We start from the raw sequence: 17226 nt of genomic DNA on the forward strand, positions 1-17226 counted from the left end.
ACATAAAACCACTGCATTGGATAATGTTTCATATAATTATCTAACAAGATTATTGTTAACATGGGACACCACCCATGGATTTATGACTAGTCATGTTAGTACAGAAATCTTACATAATAGTTTGCCCTGTGGACATTTAAAAGAGAAACGCAGCTGTAACTACTTACAAGATGGTATTCACCAGCTGCAACTCTGAGCAATCAGCCATTACTATCCAAGAAAATTGGATTTCTAGTTTTATAAAGCTTAATATTTTTGTTATTTACAATTATTTTTGTCACATGAACATTTAAAAAAATCATCTGAATTTCATCCAGGGAAAAAAAACAGATGAGTTTTTATATCTACATTATTGCCATCCATATGCCATGCATTTTTATTTATCAGTTATTAAAATTTACAAGAAGAAGTTCACCATGCTATGTTAATAATTTCAATTATCCATAAAAATCGGGTGCTGTACTGATAATCTCTATGAAACACTTTTTTTTTTTGCACACACATCCTTGAATAATCCAGTCTCTTCCAAAATATGGAAGAGACATGTGCATGCTGTTAATTTTTTCATGAGGACAATTGGACCATGTGAAAGACAGAAAAAGGTCATTTGAAAATGGTCTGCATGTATTTTTTCAGTGTGCTGGATCCATTTTTGATGAAGAAAATGTCTTAGCTTCTCAGTCTCATGAGCGCACATTCAGAACTCCAGTTTTTACATACCGTACGTGCTCGATATGTGATTTTTATGGATAGAAAACAACCCCATTGTGGCCTACGTTTTAATGTGCGGTCAGCTATTAATTTTCCAATGGGCAGGAGAAGCTTTGCTGACCAAACACTGATGAGAACTGGATCATTTTTGATCGTATGAGAAAAATCACTGATGCATGAATGAAGTCTGAAACTGTAAACTGCCACTTTCAAACGTCCGTTTATTTCTGATACTGGAAAAACTGCTACCAGAGATATCCATGTCCATGTGTGTACTATATGTGGCAACAGTGTGCCACCCGTGTGCCGCATCAGTACCACGTAGACAGCCGCTGGGGAAGAAGCGCTACAGTAAGAACTGTTCTCCTGCCGGCAAGCAGAGGAGAACGATGAGCGTTATATTAAAGTCCGAACCACGGGAGGTGGGGGCTGTGGAAAACCCCGATCATCCGCACCTACTGTCACTGTTATTAGCTGCAGCAGGTGTCGGATGATGGGGGTAAGAGTCCCAAAAGCCCCCAGCAGCTGCCGCCGGGGAAGAGCGCTTACAGTAGCCCTCCTTCCCCGATGCCGACGCATGACACACGGAGGACATCAAGGTGTGTTCTCTGTGTGCACGCATGCGGGACGTTTTGCCGTCCTCGCTGACAGCAAAAAATGGACATTTCAGCATGTTTTGTCCACAGACACAAGGTCCGTGGAAACACACTGACTTGTGAACAGACCCATTCATTTGAATGGGTCTACATGAGTACGTGTCTCCGCTCCGTGTAAAAACTTTCACCACACGTACCGGAGACACGACGTGTGAAAGAGGCCTAAAATACAGACAACACTCGGATGTCTTTGGGGAGGAAGTAATCAAGTTGCATTGGAGCATTTTGATCCCCAACCCTGAATAAAAGCAGGCCATTTCTCCTTATTTTTTTTTTTTGTTTTTTTTGCATACGCTCGGTCTGCAGAAAATTGAAAGGACATGTGAAGGACATTGATTGTAATGGGTCTGTGATCTATCCATAAATTTAACGGGTAGCACACCTACAAAAAAAAAAAAAATGATGAAAAAGCCCTTATTCTCTCTTATGCGTTTGTTCCTCCAGTAGTTTTGACTTAAAAATTTTGGCAAAAAATACTGACTAAAATGATGCAGTGTGAAAGTAGTCCAAATGAAAGTATTATTCCTGTATTGCCAGCATTAAGAAATACAGTAAGTCAACAAAATCCATAATGGGTCAATTCACATACACTATTTTTTCAACATTGCTTAAATATAACACCAATAATTTCAAGCTTTTTTCCATAATATCTCCGGGGCCAGGTGTTTTACTTTGCAATATTTGAAGCTTATTTTTATCTGCCATTTTTTAAGTCAATTAAAGGAGGATTTGGGAAAATGCCAGAAAAAAAGTAGTAACAGGAAAAGTATTTCTACCTAAAATAAGGCCATCAAAAATACCATCAGAAAACTCACAGAAAGCAGAAAATACCCTTTGTGAATCAAGTCTAATGGCTAGGGTTGAGCGATACCATCCGATATCGTGAAATATCGGATTGTATCGGACCGATACCCAAAAAGTATCGGATACCGCCGATTCCGATACCGGAAACCCATGCAAGTCAATGGAACAGAAATATCGGAATTAAAAAAAAACCTTTCTTTCCTTGTAGGTTAATTCTACATGAAGAAAAACAACTAATAATAATGTAGAATGTATTGGGGGAGGTGGAGGAGACATTAAAGGCATAGAGGTTTAGCCCAATCAAATGGAATAGCAGGAATATATATATTTTTTTTTTAAAGACGTTGGGAGTTAGGCTGGTTTCACATTCGCACTTTTTAAGCGCACGCACGGCCGGGGGTAGCTCCGCCCCCGAGCCGGCTCTCTGCCCGGCGTGCCCGCCCCTTCCTTGTAGCGCCGCCTCCTAGCGCACAGCGGCGCCTGCGATCGGAGCACCCTATCTTTAGCATAGGGTGCGCAGATCGTGCGCAGGCCGTGCGCTAGTTGCGCTTTGACCTGCGCTGCGCACTTTTGACGGTGCGCCGTGCGCGCCAAAATCAAACTTTTCGGATTTTGGCGCGCACGGCGCACCGTCAAAAGTGCGCAGCGCAGGTCAAAGCGCAACTAGCGCACGGCCTGCGCACGATCTGCGCACCCTATGCTAAAGATAGGGTGCGCCGATCGCAGGCGCCGCTGTGCGCTAGGAGGCGGCGCTACAAGGAAGGGGCGGGCACGCCGGGCAGAGAGCCGGCTCGGGGGCGGAGCTACCCCTGGCCGTGCGTGCGCTTAAAAAGCGCGAATGTGAAACCAGCCTTACAAAGATATTGACTATGTTAACATTTTTTTATATTTTGTCAGATATGTATGTTTCACTACTTCCATGCTCTTCACCTTCTTTTTTACTTCTCCCACACTATCTCCTTCATGATCCACAGCAGCAGCATCTTTTTCATCAACTCCTTCTTCCTATTATTCTTTTTTTTTACATTATTCATATTCTTCTTATTCAACTATTATTCTTCTTCATATTCTACTTCTTCATCTTCTTCCTATTCTTCTTCATCATATTCTTATTTGTGACAGGCATTCCTGTAGTTGTTATCTATAAAAGTTTGAAGATTACACCAGCCATTCTGCCTGTCACAAAAGATTTACAACAGGATTTGTCCACGTTCAGTTTGGCCTGCGGCAGGCATTCTCCAGGGGCACCACGAGGAGGAACGAACTCACCCCCATACACTGCTTAGTCTTCTTCTGCTTATAATTTAGATAATATCTTTTGCTCTGATTTTTAGTCTTCTGCTTTTTGTTCTTCTGCTTTTTGTTCTTCTGCTTTTTGTTCTTCTGCTTTTTGTTCTTCTGCTTCTTGGTCTCCTGTCTCTTGTTGTTCTGTATCTTGGTGGTTGTCTTCATGTTCTTTGTCCTCTTGGTCATCTTCTTGAGGGTCATCTTTTTGTTCTTCTTTGGGGTGGTCTTCAGGGTCGTCATCAGGGAGATCCAGAGTGATTACCAAAAACCATTTCAAAAAGTTTGAACTTGGAAATGTAGCAGAAGGTACAAGAAGGCTGAGGAACTGCAGAGAACCAGCTGAAGGTACTGGAACACGGATGGGTAGCTGAAGGAACAAGAGCCTATGGCACTACCGAGGACCAGCTGACGTTACTGGAACCCGGTGACTAAGCAGGAGGTACCTGTGCTAGAAAGCACTACCAAGGACCAGCAGACATTGCTGGAACTCGGATACTGAGATGGAGGCACCTAAGCCAAAGGCACTGCCGAGAACCAGCTGACGGTGCTGGAACCCGGAGGGGCAGCAGAAGGAACAAGAGGCAATGGAACTACCAAGGACCAGCTGACGGTGCTGGAACCCGGATGGGTAGCAGAAGGAACAAGAGCCAATGGCACTACCAAGGACCAGCTGACTTTACTGGAACCCAGTGACTAAGCAGGAAGTACCTGTGCTAGAAAGCACTACCAAGGACCAGCAGACATTGCTGGAACTCGGATACTGAGATGGAGGCACCTAAGCCAAAGGCACTGCCGAGAACCAGCTGACGGTGCTGGAACACGGAGGGGCAGCAGAAGGAACAAGAGGCAATGGAACTACCAAGGACCAGCTGACGGTGCTGGAACCCGGATGGGTAGCAGAAGGAACAAGAGCCAATGGCACTACCAAGGACCAGCTGACTTTACTGGAACCCAGTGACTAAGCAGGAAGTACCTGTGCTAGAAAGCACTACCAGGGACCAGCAGACATTGCTGGAACTCGGATACTGAGATGGAGGCACCTAAGCCAAAGGCACTGCCGAGAACCAGCTGACGGTGCTGGAACCCGGAGGGGCAGCAGAAGGAACAAGAGGCAATGGAACTACCAAGGACCAGCTGACGGTGCTGGAACCCGGATGGGTAGCAGAAGGAACAAGAGCCAATGGCACTACCAAGGACCAGCTGACTTTACTGGAACCCAGTGACTAAGCAGGAGGTACCTGTGCTAGAAAGCACTACCAAGGACCATCAGACGTTGCTGGAACTCGGATACCGAGAAGGAGGCACCTAAGCCAAAGGCGCTGCCGAGAACCAGCTGATGGTGCTGGAACATGGATGGGTACCAAAACCCACAGTCCTACAGGGGGTGCTTGTCCTATTGGCACTACGGAACCAGCCTTTGTTGCCAGATCCCGCAGCTCACATAGGAAGCCCATAAACTGCAGGCACCATAGATTCAGCTAACCCGACCGCAACACGACAGGACAACGTATTGGTGGCAAAGTGACGTTGACACTACCCGGAAACAGCAGGCGTGCTGGAACCAGGCTGGGCAGGAGGGACTACCCGTGCCAAAGACAATGCGGGGAAACAGCTGGCGGTGCTGGAACCCAGGGAAAATACTACAAACAGAGTGGAGACAGAGGCCTAATTGAAGCAAGTTTAAAATCTGTAGTTGTGTGAGTGTGGACAGAGCAGGAGACTTTGCCGGACACACAGCTGGGGATCAGATGACATTTCTGAGCCCCAATAACACTGGAGCATATGTTGACTGTGCAGACGGCACTTCTGAGCAGCAACTGGCGATGTTGGAGCCCAGGGTCAATCAGGGTGTAGGCTGAGGCCTAATTTCATCAAGTTTAATATCTGTTGTAGACTACTACTGATTAGTGTTGAGCATTCCGATACTGTAAATATCGGGTATCGGACGATATTCGCTGTATCGAAATTCCGATACAGAGTACCGATATTTTTTCAATATCGGATACCGGAATCGGAAGTTCCCATAATGCCATGAGCCACTGTTGTGGCTGTGATTGGCTGCTGAAATTATGTCATCATGATGCGCGGTCTGTGCGCATCATGATGCGCGGTCAGTGCGGGCCTGCCGGGGGTCTGTGCCGGCTGCCGGGGGGTCTGTGCTGGCTGCCGGCGGTCTGTACGGGCCTGCCGGGGGGTCTGTGCCGGCTGCCGGGGGGTCTGTACGGGCCTGCCGGGGGTCTGTGCGGCTGCCGGGGGGTCTGTGCCGGCTGCCGGCGGTCTGTACGGGCCTGCCGGGGGGTCTGTACCGGCTGCCGGGGTTCTTTACGGGCCTGCCGGGGGTCTGTGTGTGTGTGCAGGCATCGTCCGATGGGACTACAAGTCCCATCGGGCGATGCCTGCTACAATGACAGTGATTGACACATTAGCCAATGATGGGACAGTAGTAGTCCCATCATCCGGCTAATGTGTTAAATGTAAAAAAACAAAAAAAAGCATGCATACTACATACATACATACATACATACTACATATATACTACATTCATATAACATACATACATACTCCATACATACTACATTCATACAGCATACATACATACTACATACTACAAAGATACTACATACAGTGGGGCAAAAAAGTATTTAGTCAGTCAGCAATAGTGCAAGTTCCACCACTTAAAAAGATGAGAGGCGTCTGTAATTTACATCATAGGTAGATCTCAACTATGGGAGACAAACTGAGAAAAAAAAATCCAGAAAATCACATTGTCTGTTTTTTTTTCATTTTATTTGCATATTATGGTGGAAAATAAGTATTCAGACGTCAGAAACAAGCAAACAAGATTTCTGGCTCTCACAGACCTGTAACTTCTTCTTTAAGAATCTCCTCTTTCCTCCACTCATTACCTGTAGTAATGGCACCTGTTTAAACTTGTTATCAGTATAAAAAGACACCTGTGCACACCCTCAAACAGTCTGACTCCAAACTCCACTATGGTGAAGACCAAAGAGCTGTCAAAGGACACCAGAAACAAAATTGTAGCCCTGCACCAGGCTGGGAAGACTGAATCTGCAATAGCCAACCAGCTTGGAGTGAAGAAATCAACTGTGGGAGCAATAATTAGAAAATGGAAGACATACAAGACCACTGATAATCTCCCTCGATCTGGTGCTCCACGCAAAATCCCACCCCGTGGGGTCAGAATGATCACAAGAACGGTGAGCAAAAATCCCAGAACCACGCGGGGGGACCTAGTGAATGAACTGCAGAGAGCTGGGACCAATGTAACAAGGCCTACCATAAGTAACACACTACGCCACCATGGACTCAGATCCTGCAGTGCCAGACGTGTCCCACTGCTTAAGCCTGTACATGTCCGGGCCCGTCTGAAGTTTGCTAGAGAGCATTTGGATGATCCAGAGAAGTTTTGGGAGAATGTCCTATGGTCTGATGAAACCAAACTGGAACTGTTTGGTAGAATCACAACTTGTCGTGTTTGGAGGAAAAAGAATACTGAGTTGCATCCATCAAACACCATACCTACTGTAAAGCATGGTGGTGGAAACATCATGCTTTGGGGCTGTTTCTCTGCAAAGGGGCCAGGACGACTGATCCGGGTACATGAAAGAATGAATGGGGCCATGTATCGTGAGATTTTGAGTGCAAACCTCCTTCCATCAGCAAGGGCATTGAAGATGAAACGTGGCTGGGTCTTTCAACATGACAATGATCCAAAGCACACCGCCAGGGCAATGAAGGAGTGGCTTTGTAAGAAGCATTTCAAGGTCCTGGAGTGGCCTAGCCAGTCTCCAGATCTCAACCCTATAGATCTCATCTTTTTAAGTGGTGGAACTTGCACTATTGCTGACTGACTAAATACTTTTTTGCCCCACTGTACATACATACTACATATATACTACATTCATAAAGCATACATACTACATACATACTACATATATACTACATTCATAAAGCATACATACTGCTTACATACTACATATATACTACATTTATACAGCATACATACATTCTACATACATACAACATTCATACATACTGCATACATACTACATATATACTACATTTATACAGCATACATACATACTACATATATACTACATTCATACAACATAAATACATACTACATATATACTACATTTATTCAGCATACATATATACAACATACATACTACATATATACTACATTCATATAACATACTTACATACTCCATACATACTACATTCATACATACTACATACATACTACATATATACTACATTTATACAGCATACATGCATACTACATTCATACAACATACATACTACATATTCTACATTTATACAGCATACATACTACATATATACAACATTCATACAACATACATACTACATATATACTACATTCATACAACATGCATACATACTACATATATACATACAACATACATAAAACATGCTACAGATATACTACAGACATACTACATACAATACATTCATACATTCATACAATACATACATATAGACTTACAGTACATATAACATAGAGTACATACTCACCATTACTTGTCACTTTGATCCCCGAAGCCAGTGTCATCTATGAAAAATATTAGAAAATAACAAGCAAACAATATACTCCCTGATCCGCAGAAATCCACAAGGGTCCCACGCCGATTTCCCGTGGAGAACAGCAGCATCAGCTGATGCGACCGCTCTCTAGGGGGCTCCAGGAATCCAATGACGGATGGTAGGTATCCTTCCGCACTGTATTCCAACGCCACTGTAAAAAAATAGTCCATAGTCTCACTTTATGGCAAAAGCTTCGGGGGAACTATATCACACAGCAATGCCAAAAGTGAGACTATGGACTATTTTTTTTACAGTGGCAGAGGAATACAGTGCGGAAGGATATCTACCTTCCGTCATTAGATTCCTGGAGCCCCCTAGAGAGCGGTCGCATCAGCTGATGCTGCTGTTCTCCATGGGAGATCAGCGTGGGACCCTCGTGGATTTCTGCAGATCAGGGAGTATTTGGTGGTTTGATTTTTTTATATTTTTTTCACAGATGACACTGGCTTCGGGGATCAATGTGACAAGTAATGGTGAGTATGCACTCTGTTATATGTACTGTATGTCTATATGTATTGTATGAATGTATGAATATATTGTATGTAGTATGTCTGTAGTATATCTGTAGCATGTTTTATGTATGTATGTAGTATGTATGTAGTATGTATGTAGTATGTATGTAGTATGTTGTATGAATGTAGTATGTATATAGTATGTATGTATGCTGTATGAATGTAGTATATATGTAGTATGTATGTTATATGAATGTAGTATATATGTAGTATGTATGTATGCTGTATAAATGTAGTATATATGTAGTATGTAGTATGTATGTTATATGAATGTAGTATATATGTAGTATGTATGTATGCTGTACAAATGTAGTATGTATGCTGTATGAATGTAGTGTATATGTAGTATGTATGGAGTATGTATGTTATATGAATGCAGTATAAATGTAGTATGTATGTATGCTGTATGAATGTAGTATATATGTAGTATGATTCAAGATTCAAAGAAGCTTTATTGGCAGGACTAAATACACATTAGTTTTGCCAAAGCAAGTGTACAAAAGGGAATAGGAATAGGGACTGTAGGAATGTTGGGTAGGGGCTGTAGAAAAGGTGGGTGGGGGCAGATCCAGGATGGGGCTATAGAAGTCCATGGTATAGGGAAGGTGGATGGGGGTATGTATGTAGTATGTATGTATGCTGTATGAATGTAGTATGTATGGAGTATGTATGTATGTTATATGAATGTAGTATATATGTTGTATGTATGTAGTATGCATGTTTTGTTTTTGTTTTGTTTTTTTACATTCAACACATTAGCCGGATGACGGGACTACTACTGTCCCATCATTGGCTAATTTTAAACGTGCTCCAAATAGGCCTCTGGCTCCACTCTGTCTCTAGTATTTACCCTGGCCTCCAACACCGCCAGTTGCTGCTCAGAAGTGCCGCCTGCACAATCAACACTTTTTCCTGTTGAACGTCAGCTGATCCCCTGATATGTGTCCGGCAATGTCTCCTGCTCTGTCCACATTCCCACTACTAGTAGTGGCAGGGACGGCTTGCCTGCTGAAATAAAAGCGGCTGAGCACGGTGTATTGTGGGACTGCCAATGCCATGAAGTTACGGAAGGTGTCAGTCTCCACCAGCCTGAATGAGAGCATTTCAAGGGCCAGTAATTTTGCAATGCCAGCATTCCCCTGTGCTCGGGGATGGTTTGCCGAGTATGGCCGCCTTTTCTCCCATGCCTGTGCTACCGATGGCTGTAGAGTGGCCTGGGAGTGTGAGGATGACAGGGAATGTGGTGCTGTGGGTGGAATGTCACTGGGTCTCTGGACAACAGAGCCAGAGGTTCTTCCATGGCGATCCTGTGAGGAAGCTTAACCAGCTGTGTGTGAGCTGGAGGAAGAGGCTACAACACGAGCTGAAGAGGTGGTAGGTGGTGCTGTAGGTTGCCCTACGTCTTCAGTGTGTCTTTGTAACTCCACCACGTGCTTGGTCCGCACATGTTTCCTCATATTTGTGGTATTGAGGTTGCTGACACTTTTCCCTCTTTTCACTTTCTGATTACACAGCTTGCATTTGACAAAGCAGATGTCATCTGCAACTGTGTCAAAAAAGGACCACGCACTGCAAGTCCTGGGAGCGCCCGTTTTGGAAGAGGAATGCTCCTAACGGGTGCCGAAGTGGAGGCTACAGGCAACCAAGTCTGCCCCCTCCCTCTTCCTCCTATTTTGACCGTTCGGGGAATCTCTTCCTCAGAGCTGCTCCCACCACCTTCCTGTTCCTCATGCCATGACGGGTCAAGGACCTCATCATCTACACTCCCCTCTTCAAACACCTGCTTCTCCTGGGTAGTCTCGCCAGCACAGTATGCACCAGAAAGTGGCACCTGAGTCTCATCATCTGATGCGTACTGAGGTGTGCTGACCATAGGCACTGGCCCACCTGCCTCTTCAGATTCAGAGGGACAAAGCAGTTGCGCATCATTGCATACTCCGTCTTCTTCACATTCTAGAATGCTGCTTGGCTGGCCCCCTGTTTCCAAGCCAAGAGATTCTCTGACTGCCTGGGCAATTTGGCAGGTGGTGAAGAGACAGATGGTTGCTCTTCAGTGCTCTGGCCCTCAGAGGATGTGGAAGTAATTGAAGTTGATGTGTTAGCTGCCATACATCCGACAATGGCTTCAATTTGTTTGTCCCGCAGCAGTGGGGTACGGCGAGGTCCTACAAAGCTGCGCATAAAGGACTGTTGCCTGGTAAAACTGGGGGATGCTGAGTCACTGGTGCCCGCAGCAGGCACAGAATCCCCACGTCCTCTCCCTGCTGAAACTCCACGACCACGTACCTTACTCCCTGCCTTCTTCATCTTGGTAGACTGATAAAGATAGGCAGAAAAGTACAAACTGGCTCATAGCATTATGGGAACTTCCGATTCCGGTATTCGATATGCTAAAAGTATCGGAATTCCGATACCGCGAATATCGGCAGATACCCGATATTTGCGGTATCGGAATGCTCAGCACTACTAATGGCTTGTTCCGATGAGCATATTTTCAAACTGCACACGAACAGCACATATATCATTGCAAGAGATTGATTTAGTTAGGCTAGTTTCACACTAGAGTATTTGCTCGCAGTGCACCGTGCCGCTAAGCCCCGCCCCCTCCGGTCATCTCCTCCTACTATCGCACATTGCTGCATGCGATCTGCGCACCCTATCTTTAGCATAGGTTGCGCAGACCATGCGCTGGCCATGCGCTAGTAGGATTTTGCATGCGCAGCGCCCTTTTGACAGTGCGCCGGTGTGCGCCGAACGCACCATGTTGCATGGTGCATGGAAAAAATGGACTCCATACATACACCATCTGTGTAGCATCCGTCACAATTATTAACTGAGAAAAATATATCTGGCCTTGTATATTTTTGTAATTGTTTATATTTAAAAACCGAGGACATATGAATGTCATACAGTTGTCAAATAGCATTTAAAGGCAGTAAATGCTAAAGCTTGTATCACACATCCAGTGTTTGTGGCAGTACTTTTTAAGCCAACCAAATAAGTAGATACATGAAAAAAAAGAAGTACTCGTTATTACTTTATAATAATAATAATAATAATAATAATAATCTTTATTTATATAGCGCCAACCTATTCCGCAGCGCTTTATACTTGTTTTTAGGCCTATGTTCATAAATTCTTATTTTTTGCAGTGTTATATATCTTTGCGACATTTCAGTTACAAGCAGATCGGTGTTATTTGGGGTCTTTCCAGTAGGTTTTGGCCCTCTGATTTCTTGAACCCCCCCCGAGAAGTGCACAGCTCATGAGACCGGAGCACCGTAGCTGCATAACTATCTGGTGGGAGGTAGGGCTGAATGGTCAGTGGGGGGGAGGTAGGGCTGAATGGTCAGTGAGGGGGGTCTGCCTGCAAATAAAATGCCAGAAAGATATAAAACTGTAAAAAGTTTAATTCCTCTTTAAGGAACTGCACATACTTCATTATTGGCACGCCACAATGTCATCTCCTATGTCAGCGTTAGTACTTTTCCTTCCAGACTTACAAACAGCTCACTGTATGCGAGCGCAACATTCATAAACCATTTTACAGATACAAATCTGCCAAAGTCTCAAACACCGACATCATTAAATCGTTGTATAAATGTAGGAAATACCACAAACTCTACTTATTATCCTGCAAAAAAATGCAAACTAACGCACACAAACAATAAAGCATTGTTTCCGAAAGGCTTTTAACTAAGAAAAAAAGCAAAATGCCAGCATAGCAGAGTAATAATAGTAATGGTATAATACCTTTCCTGCGGTGCTCATGGTGGTGCCGATTACAGTTGTGCACACGGTTTCAGCTTTAAGTATGTTGTGTTACTGTGTCCTGTGTGAGTTATTTGCCACTCCCTGAGCTTTTTCCTCAGCCATGAGCACTGCGTCCCATACAGGCTTATAAACTCTGTCGGCCTGAAATTTTGGCAATGTTACAGTCCACTGTACACAATGACTGTCGTTTTCTGCTGCACGTTGACAATTATGTGTTTGCTTTACAGTTAATATTTCATCATATGTATTATGATTTGGAGGGTAAAATAGTTCAGATAACATTAGTCACATTCCGTAATCTATAAATTGGTATGATGTGGGTCACGTAGCAAATCAGCAACTGTGGACTTTATTTGCCCGCCCAAAAAAATCTAGTAGTAAAATCAACTTATGAGAGGCAAATGGATATGTCCAAATATTCCGACATTTTGTGAGGGGAAAAACAGATAATTGAAAATGGTCTATTAGCAATAGCTAGAGGTTATAATAGAAAATCCATCAGAAGGAAAAAAATATAAGAACAAAAATAAAAAAGGTGTCGCTAAACTTATTAGCACACGTTATAGCAGGCAGCTGAAACAAATAAAATCCATTATACGCAAATATTTACCTATTCTGAATTAGGATTAGTGATGAGCCAACGTGCTCGGATATGGTGTTATCCGATCATGCTCGGGTGTTATCTGAGTGTCTTCAGGGGGCTCGAAAAATATGTTCATGTCCCTGCGCCTGCATGTCTTGCATCTGTTAGACAGCTGCAGCACATGCAGGAATTGTCTAAGGGCTCACTCATACTTGCGAATAAATCGGATTAATGCAATCTGATAAAAATTTGGATTGCATTTAAACCAATGTTATTTTATGATTGTGTGTTCATCTGCGTTTTTTCAGCTTCAATTGGATCGAGATTGGACTGAAGAACAAAACGTAGCATGCACTCGGATGCCACCTGTGCGCAGAGCAATTCCCACGGACGCTGGAAAAAGAGGAGATGGAGAAATTATTTTCTCTGTCTCCTCTGCAGCTGTGCTGTGATTCTCTGATGCAAGGGGATCAGAGCACAGAGCACTGATACTCGGATCACGCTCGCAGCAGAGTTGGAGCCGAGTGTCATTAGCATATATCATCTGATGCTATACGCTCATGTAACTCCAGGCTAACAAACAGGCAATCCCCACATGTGTTACAGATGTCTATTACCAGAGACAAGCAGCAGCAGGGACTCAAACATATTACCGTATTTGCACAAGAAACACAGATAATACCTTATCAGTCTTGACTGAGGAGAGGTAGATCATTTTGTGATCTCTTTTCCCCACATTTACATATGTAGAAAAAAAGAAATCTCTACAGCATGGCTAGCCGTGAAGAATTTTTATAAATGTGGTAAATAATAGTGATGGGCGAGCATTAAAATGCTCGGGTACTCATTGCTCGGGTCGAACAAATTGGAATACTTGGGTACTCGGACAGAAGAACGAACCCAATGTAAGTCTATGGGAGACCCGAGCATTTTTACCGCAATCCTCCCGGGGGTCCTTTTAAAGGTCTAAAAACGTCTGAAAATGATGGAAACACTGCTCAAATGACTCGAGGACATCATGGGGATTGCCCCTGGAAGCATTCCTAATTCCTATTTCACAGCTTTAAACAATTTTTTCAGTTTCATGCCATTTTTACCGGTGCACCAAAAAACATACCAAAACGGATTTTGCTGTGAAATAAGTTAAGGTACCTCCTTTCCAGGTTAATGACTTGTATATAAGGCAAAATAATTAACCCCAGACCAAAATGTTCCTCCCCCACTTGGGCTATGTTCAGATGCAGCGTTTTTGAAGCGTTTTTCAACCAATACAAATGCATTCACTGGGAAATGTCATTGTAACATTTAACAACTCTAGCTGGCCATGTGGTGCGTGACACATAAGCAGAAACATCTTGTTTCATATATAAAGGATGGACTCTTAAAGTCACAGAGCTCATTTTTACAGGGGCATCAGGGGGCATTAATCTTCTTAAAGGGCCATTATTAATCAGTGGGTCTCCTAAACTCTTATTGCCTATGCAGTGAGAGGATGGGCTGCCAAGAATTATGACGCACCACAATACCCCTTTCACGAGAGGTACAGGAGGGCTTCCAGAACAAAATGTTGCATTGAATGCAAGGCCTGGCCTGCCCCAAAGTTGCAAGCTCCCCAATAAGCTTTTCAAGCCATGTACTGGATGGAAAATCCACCTCACATTTTGTAATCTCAAACTATATTCTTGTGCATTGTCTGCAAGGCCTGCCCGCTGCCAAGTTATCTGCACCCCAATGTGCCTTTGAAACCCATGTACTGGATGGGCACAGGATAATCCACTTCACATTATTCATTTTGTACTCCCATTCTGTTTTCTTATGCATAGACTGCAAGGCCTGCCCTGCTACCAAGTCATATGCACCCCATTAACCGCAATCCCCCCTTGGAAGAAACATGTATGAGGGCCTCTTAACAAAAAATGTCCCATTAAAAAGGAGCGTGTCTCCTAGACTTGGAATGCCCATACACTAAGTGTGTAGGCTGTCAAACATTTTCCCTTGTGGGGTACACCTCAACCTTTTCCATAACAAGTATTTTTGGCCCAGCAAAAACACCCACCCTTGTTCAGAATTCGACCCTGGCTGTAGCAGCATGGAACACGTTAACGCTGGTGATCTAGTGACGGCGGACGATGAGACGTGGAGGAAGGCCTGATTTAAAACTATGCCCAATTTAAAGGAATGGGTCTCCTAGCCTTGGAATGCCCATACACTAAGTGTATTTCCCCTGTGGGGTGCACCTCAACCTTTGGCAGAACAAGTATTTGACGCACAGCCTAAACACCAACCCTTGTTACAAATTCAACACTGGCTATAGCTGCACGGAAAACGTAAACCCTTTTGATCTAGTGGCGGTGGATGATGAGACTTGGAGGAAGGCCTGATTAAAAAATAGGCCCAATTTAAAGGAGCGGGTCTCCTACACTTGGAATTCCCATACACTTAGTGTATAGGCTGGCAAAAATTAACCCTGTGGGGTACACCTCAACCTTTGGCAGAACAAGTATTTGACGCACAGCCTAAACACCCACCCTTGTTACAAATTCAACACTGGCTATAGCTGCACGGAAAACGAAAACCCTTTAGATCTAGTGACAGTGGATGATGAGACTTGGAGGAAGGCCTGATTAAAAAATAGGCTCAATTTAAAGGAGCGGGTCTCCTCGACTTAGAATGCAACATTTCCTCTTGAGGGTGTAAATATTTTTTAAATTTTGGTGACGGCCATCATAACACCCTAGCAAAAACAAAGGGTGTCCGGAGCATGATTGAATACGTTCACCCTGGTGTTCAAGTGGTGGTGGATGATGAGGATGAGGAGAAGGAGGAGTACACTAAATAGAAAAAAACACGAAGCGTATAGCAATGTTTGGTTGTGAAGAGGTGCATGTGAATACACCTCACAAAAAAACACTTCATTGGAGTTTATGCTTCGGTGTCATCATTTGTTAGTGTCGCAAAGTAAGGCCCAATCCATCCCTTGTTCATTTTATAAGAGTCAGCCTGTCTGCATTTTCTGTAGAAAGGCGAATGCACTTATCTGTGATAATACCACCAGCAGCACTAAAAACCCGCTCGGACAAAATGCTAGGAGCAGGGCAGGCAAGGACCTCCAAGGCGTAAAGAGCCAGCTCATGCCACGTGTCCAGCTTGGATAACCAATAATTAAAAGGCACAGAGGAATCACGGAGGATAATGGTACGGTCAGCAAGGCACTCCCTCAGCAACTGTCCCAGAACTTTGCCAGTATTCCCCTGCCTCTGCTGGAGTGGACTTGTGTCTGTGTCACCTGTCCTGCTTGGTTGGCCAATAAAATGTTATCTCTGCCGCCTGCGTTTTGAGAAGGGAATCTTTTTAATAACTGCAACTATGGCCCTATGGTACTGCACCATTTTGATACACCTGTCTGCCTCTGGAACAAGAGATTGAAAGTTATCCTTGTAGCGTGGGTCTAAAAGTGTCACTAGCCAGTAATGACTGCTACCCAATATTTTGACAATACGAGAGTCACGGGAAAGGCAGCGCAACATAAAGTCAGCTATGCGTGCCAGACTGCGCAGACGGCGGTGCACCTGATCAGAGTGGGGTTGTGGGCGCCGCTAATGACGGGGGTCCCCGCTCCAGCATCTCCCTGGGGGCTATGCTAAGTAACTTGCTTCAGTTTTCTGGCTCTGATACGCTGTTGTGGAGCTGGACAGAACGGATGAGGGGCCTTTTCCGCATGCACCCCATGACCCCCGATATAGAAGCTGAGGTAGCCCTTATGGCGCTAGATGGAGAAGCCTGGAAGTCGGTAATGTTGAGACCCCCGGGGCGCAGCAACACCTTCGCCAGGGTCTTGCAGATCCTGGAAGAGACCCACGGGGATCCAACAGATGTGGGGGAGCTGAGAACCCAGTTGTTTAGTCGGATGCAGGGGGAGGGGGAGACAATTACCAAATATATGAACGCCAGGAGCTAAACACCACCATAGAAAGGAAGGACGGAATGGAGCCATCGACATTACTCTACGTGACCTGCTAGTTACTGGACTCCAGGACCCATTAATCAAACAGGCATTGTGGGAGCAGATCCGAGTGAACCCACATTTAGCCTTCTCCGAAGTGGGGAGTCAGGCCCGGGTGCGAGAGCAGGAGCAGGGAATGACTGCTCCTGTGGGGAAGGCCCGGAGCATGGAGTCTTCCGTAAGTGTTGTTGAAGAACCTCAATGGATTGAGGAAATGAGACAAGAACTGAAGAGTATCCGGGGTGAGCTGGCCGAAGTGAAGAAGAGAAC

At 44.5% G+C, this 17226-nt stretch overlaps 1 protein-coding gene across 1 annotated transcript in view; it reads right to left on the bottom strand.

Annotated features, from left to right (window-relative positions):
* LOC141100798 (NADP-dependent alcohol dehydrogenase-like) overlaps positions 1-12509 on the bottom strand; it is a 33430-nt gene extending 20921 nt beyond the window's left edge. Inside the window, exon 1 of the mRNA XM_073589470.1 lies at positions 12350-12509. Within this exon, the coding sequence (XP_073445571.1) occupies positions 12350-12367 (18 nt within the window). The 5' untranslated portion in view covers positions 12368-12509. The remainder of the gene's footprint in view (positions 1-12349) is intronic.
* Positions 12510-17226: the final 4717 nt, after the last annotated feature.

The sequence above is a fragment of the Dendrobates tinctorius genome, unplaced genomic scaffold (assembly GCF_039654945.1).
Source record: "Dendrobates tinctorius isolate UK_male_01 unplaced genomic scaffold, ASM3965494v1 ptg000011l, whole genome shotgun sequence".
NCBI classification, from domain to species: domain Eukaryota; kingdom Metazoa; phylum Chordata; class Amphibia; order Anura; family Dendrobatidae; genus Dendrobates; species Dendrobates tinctorius.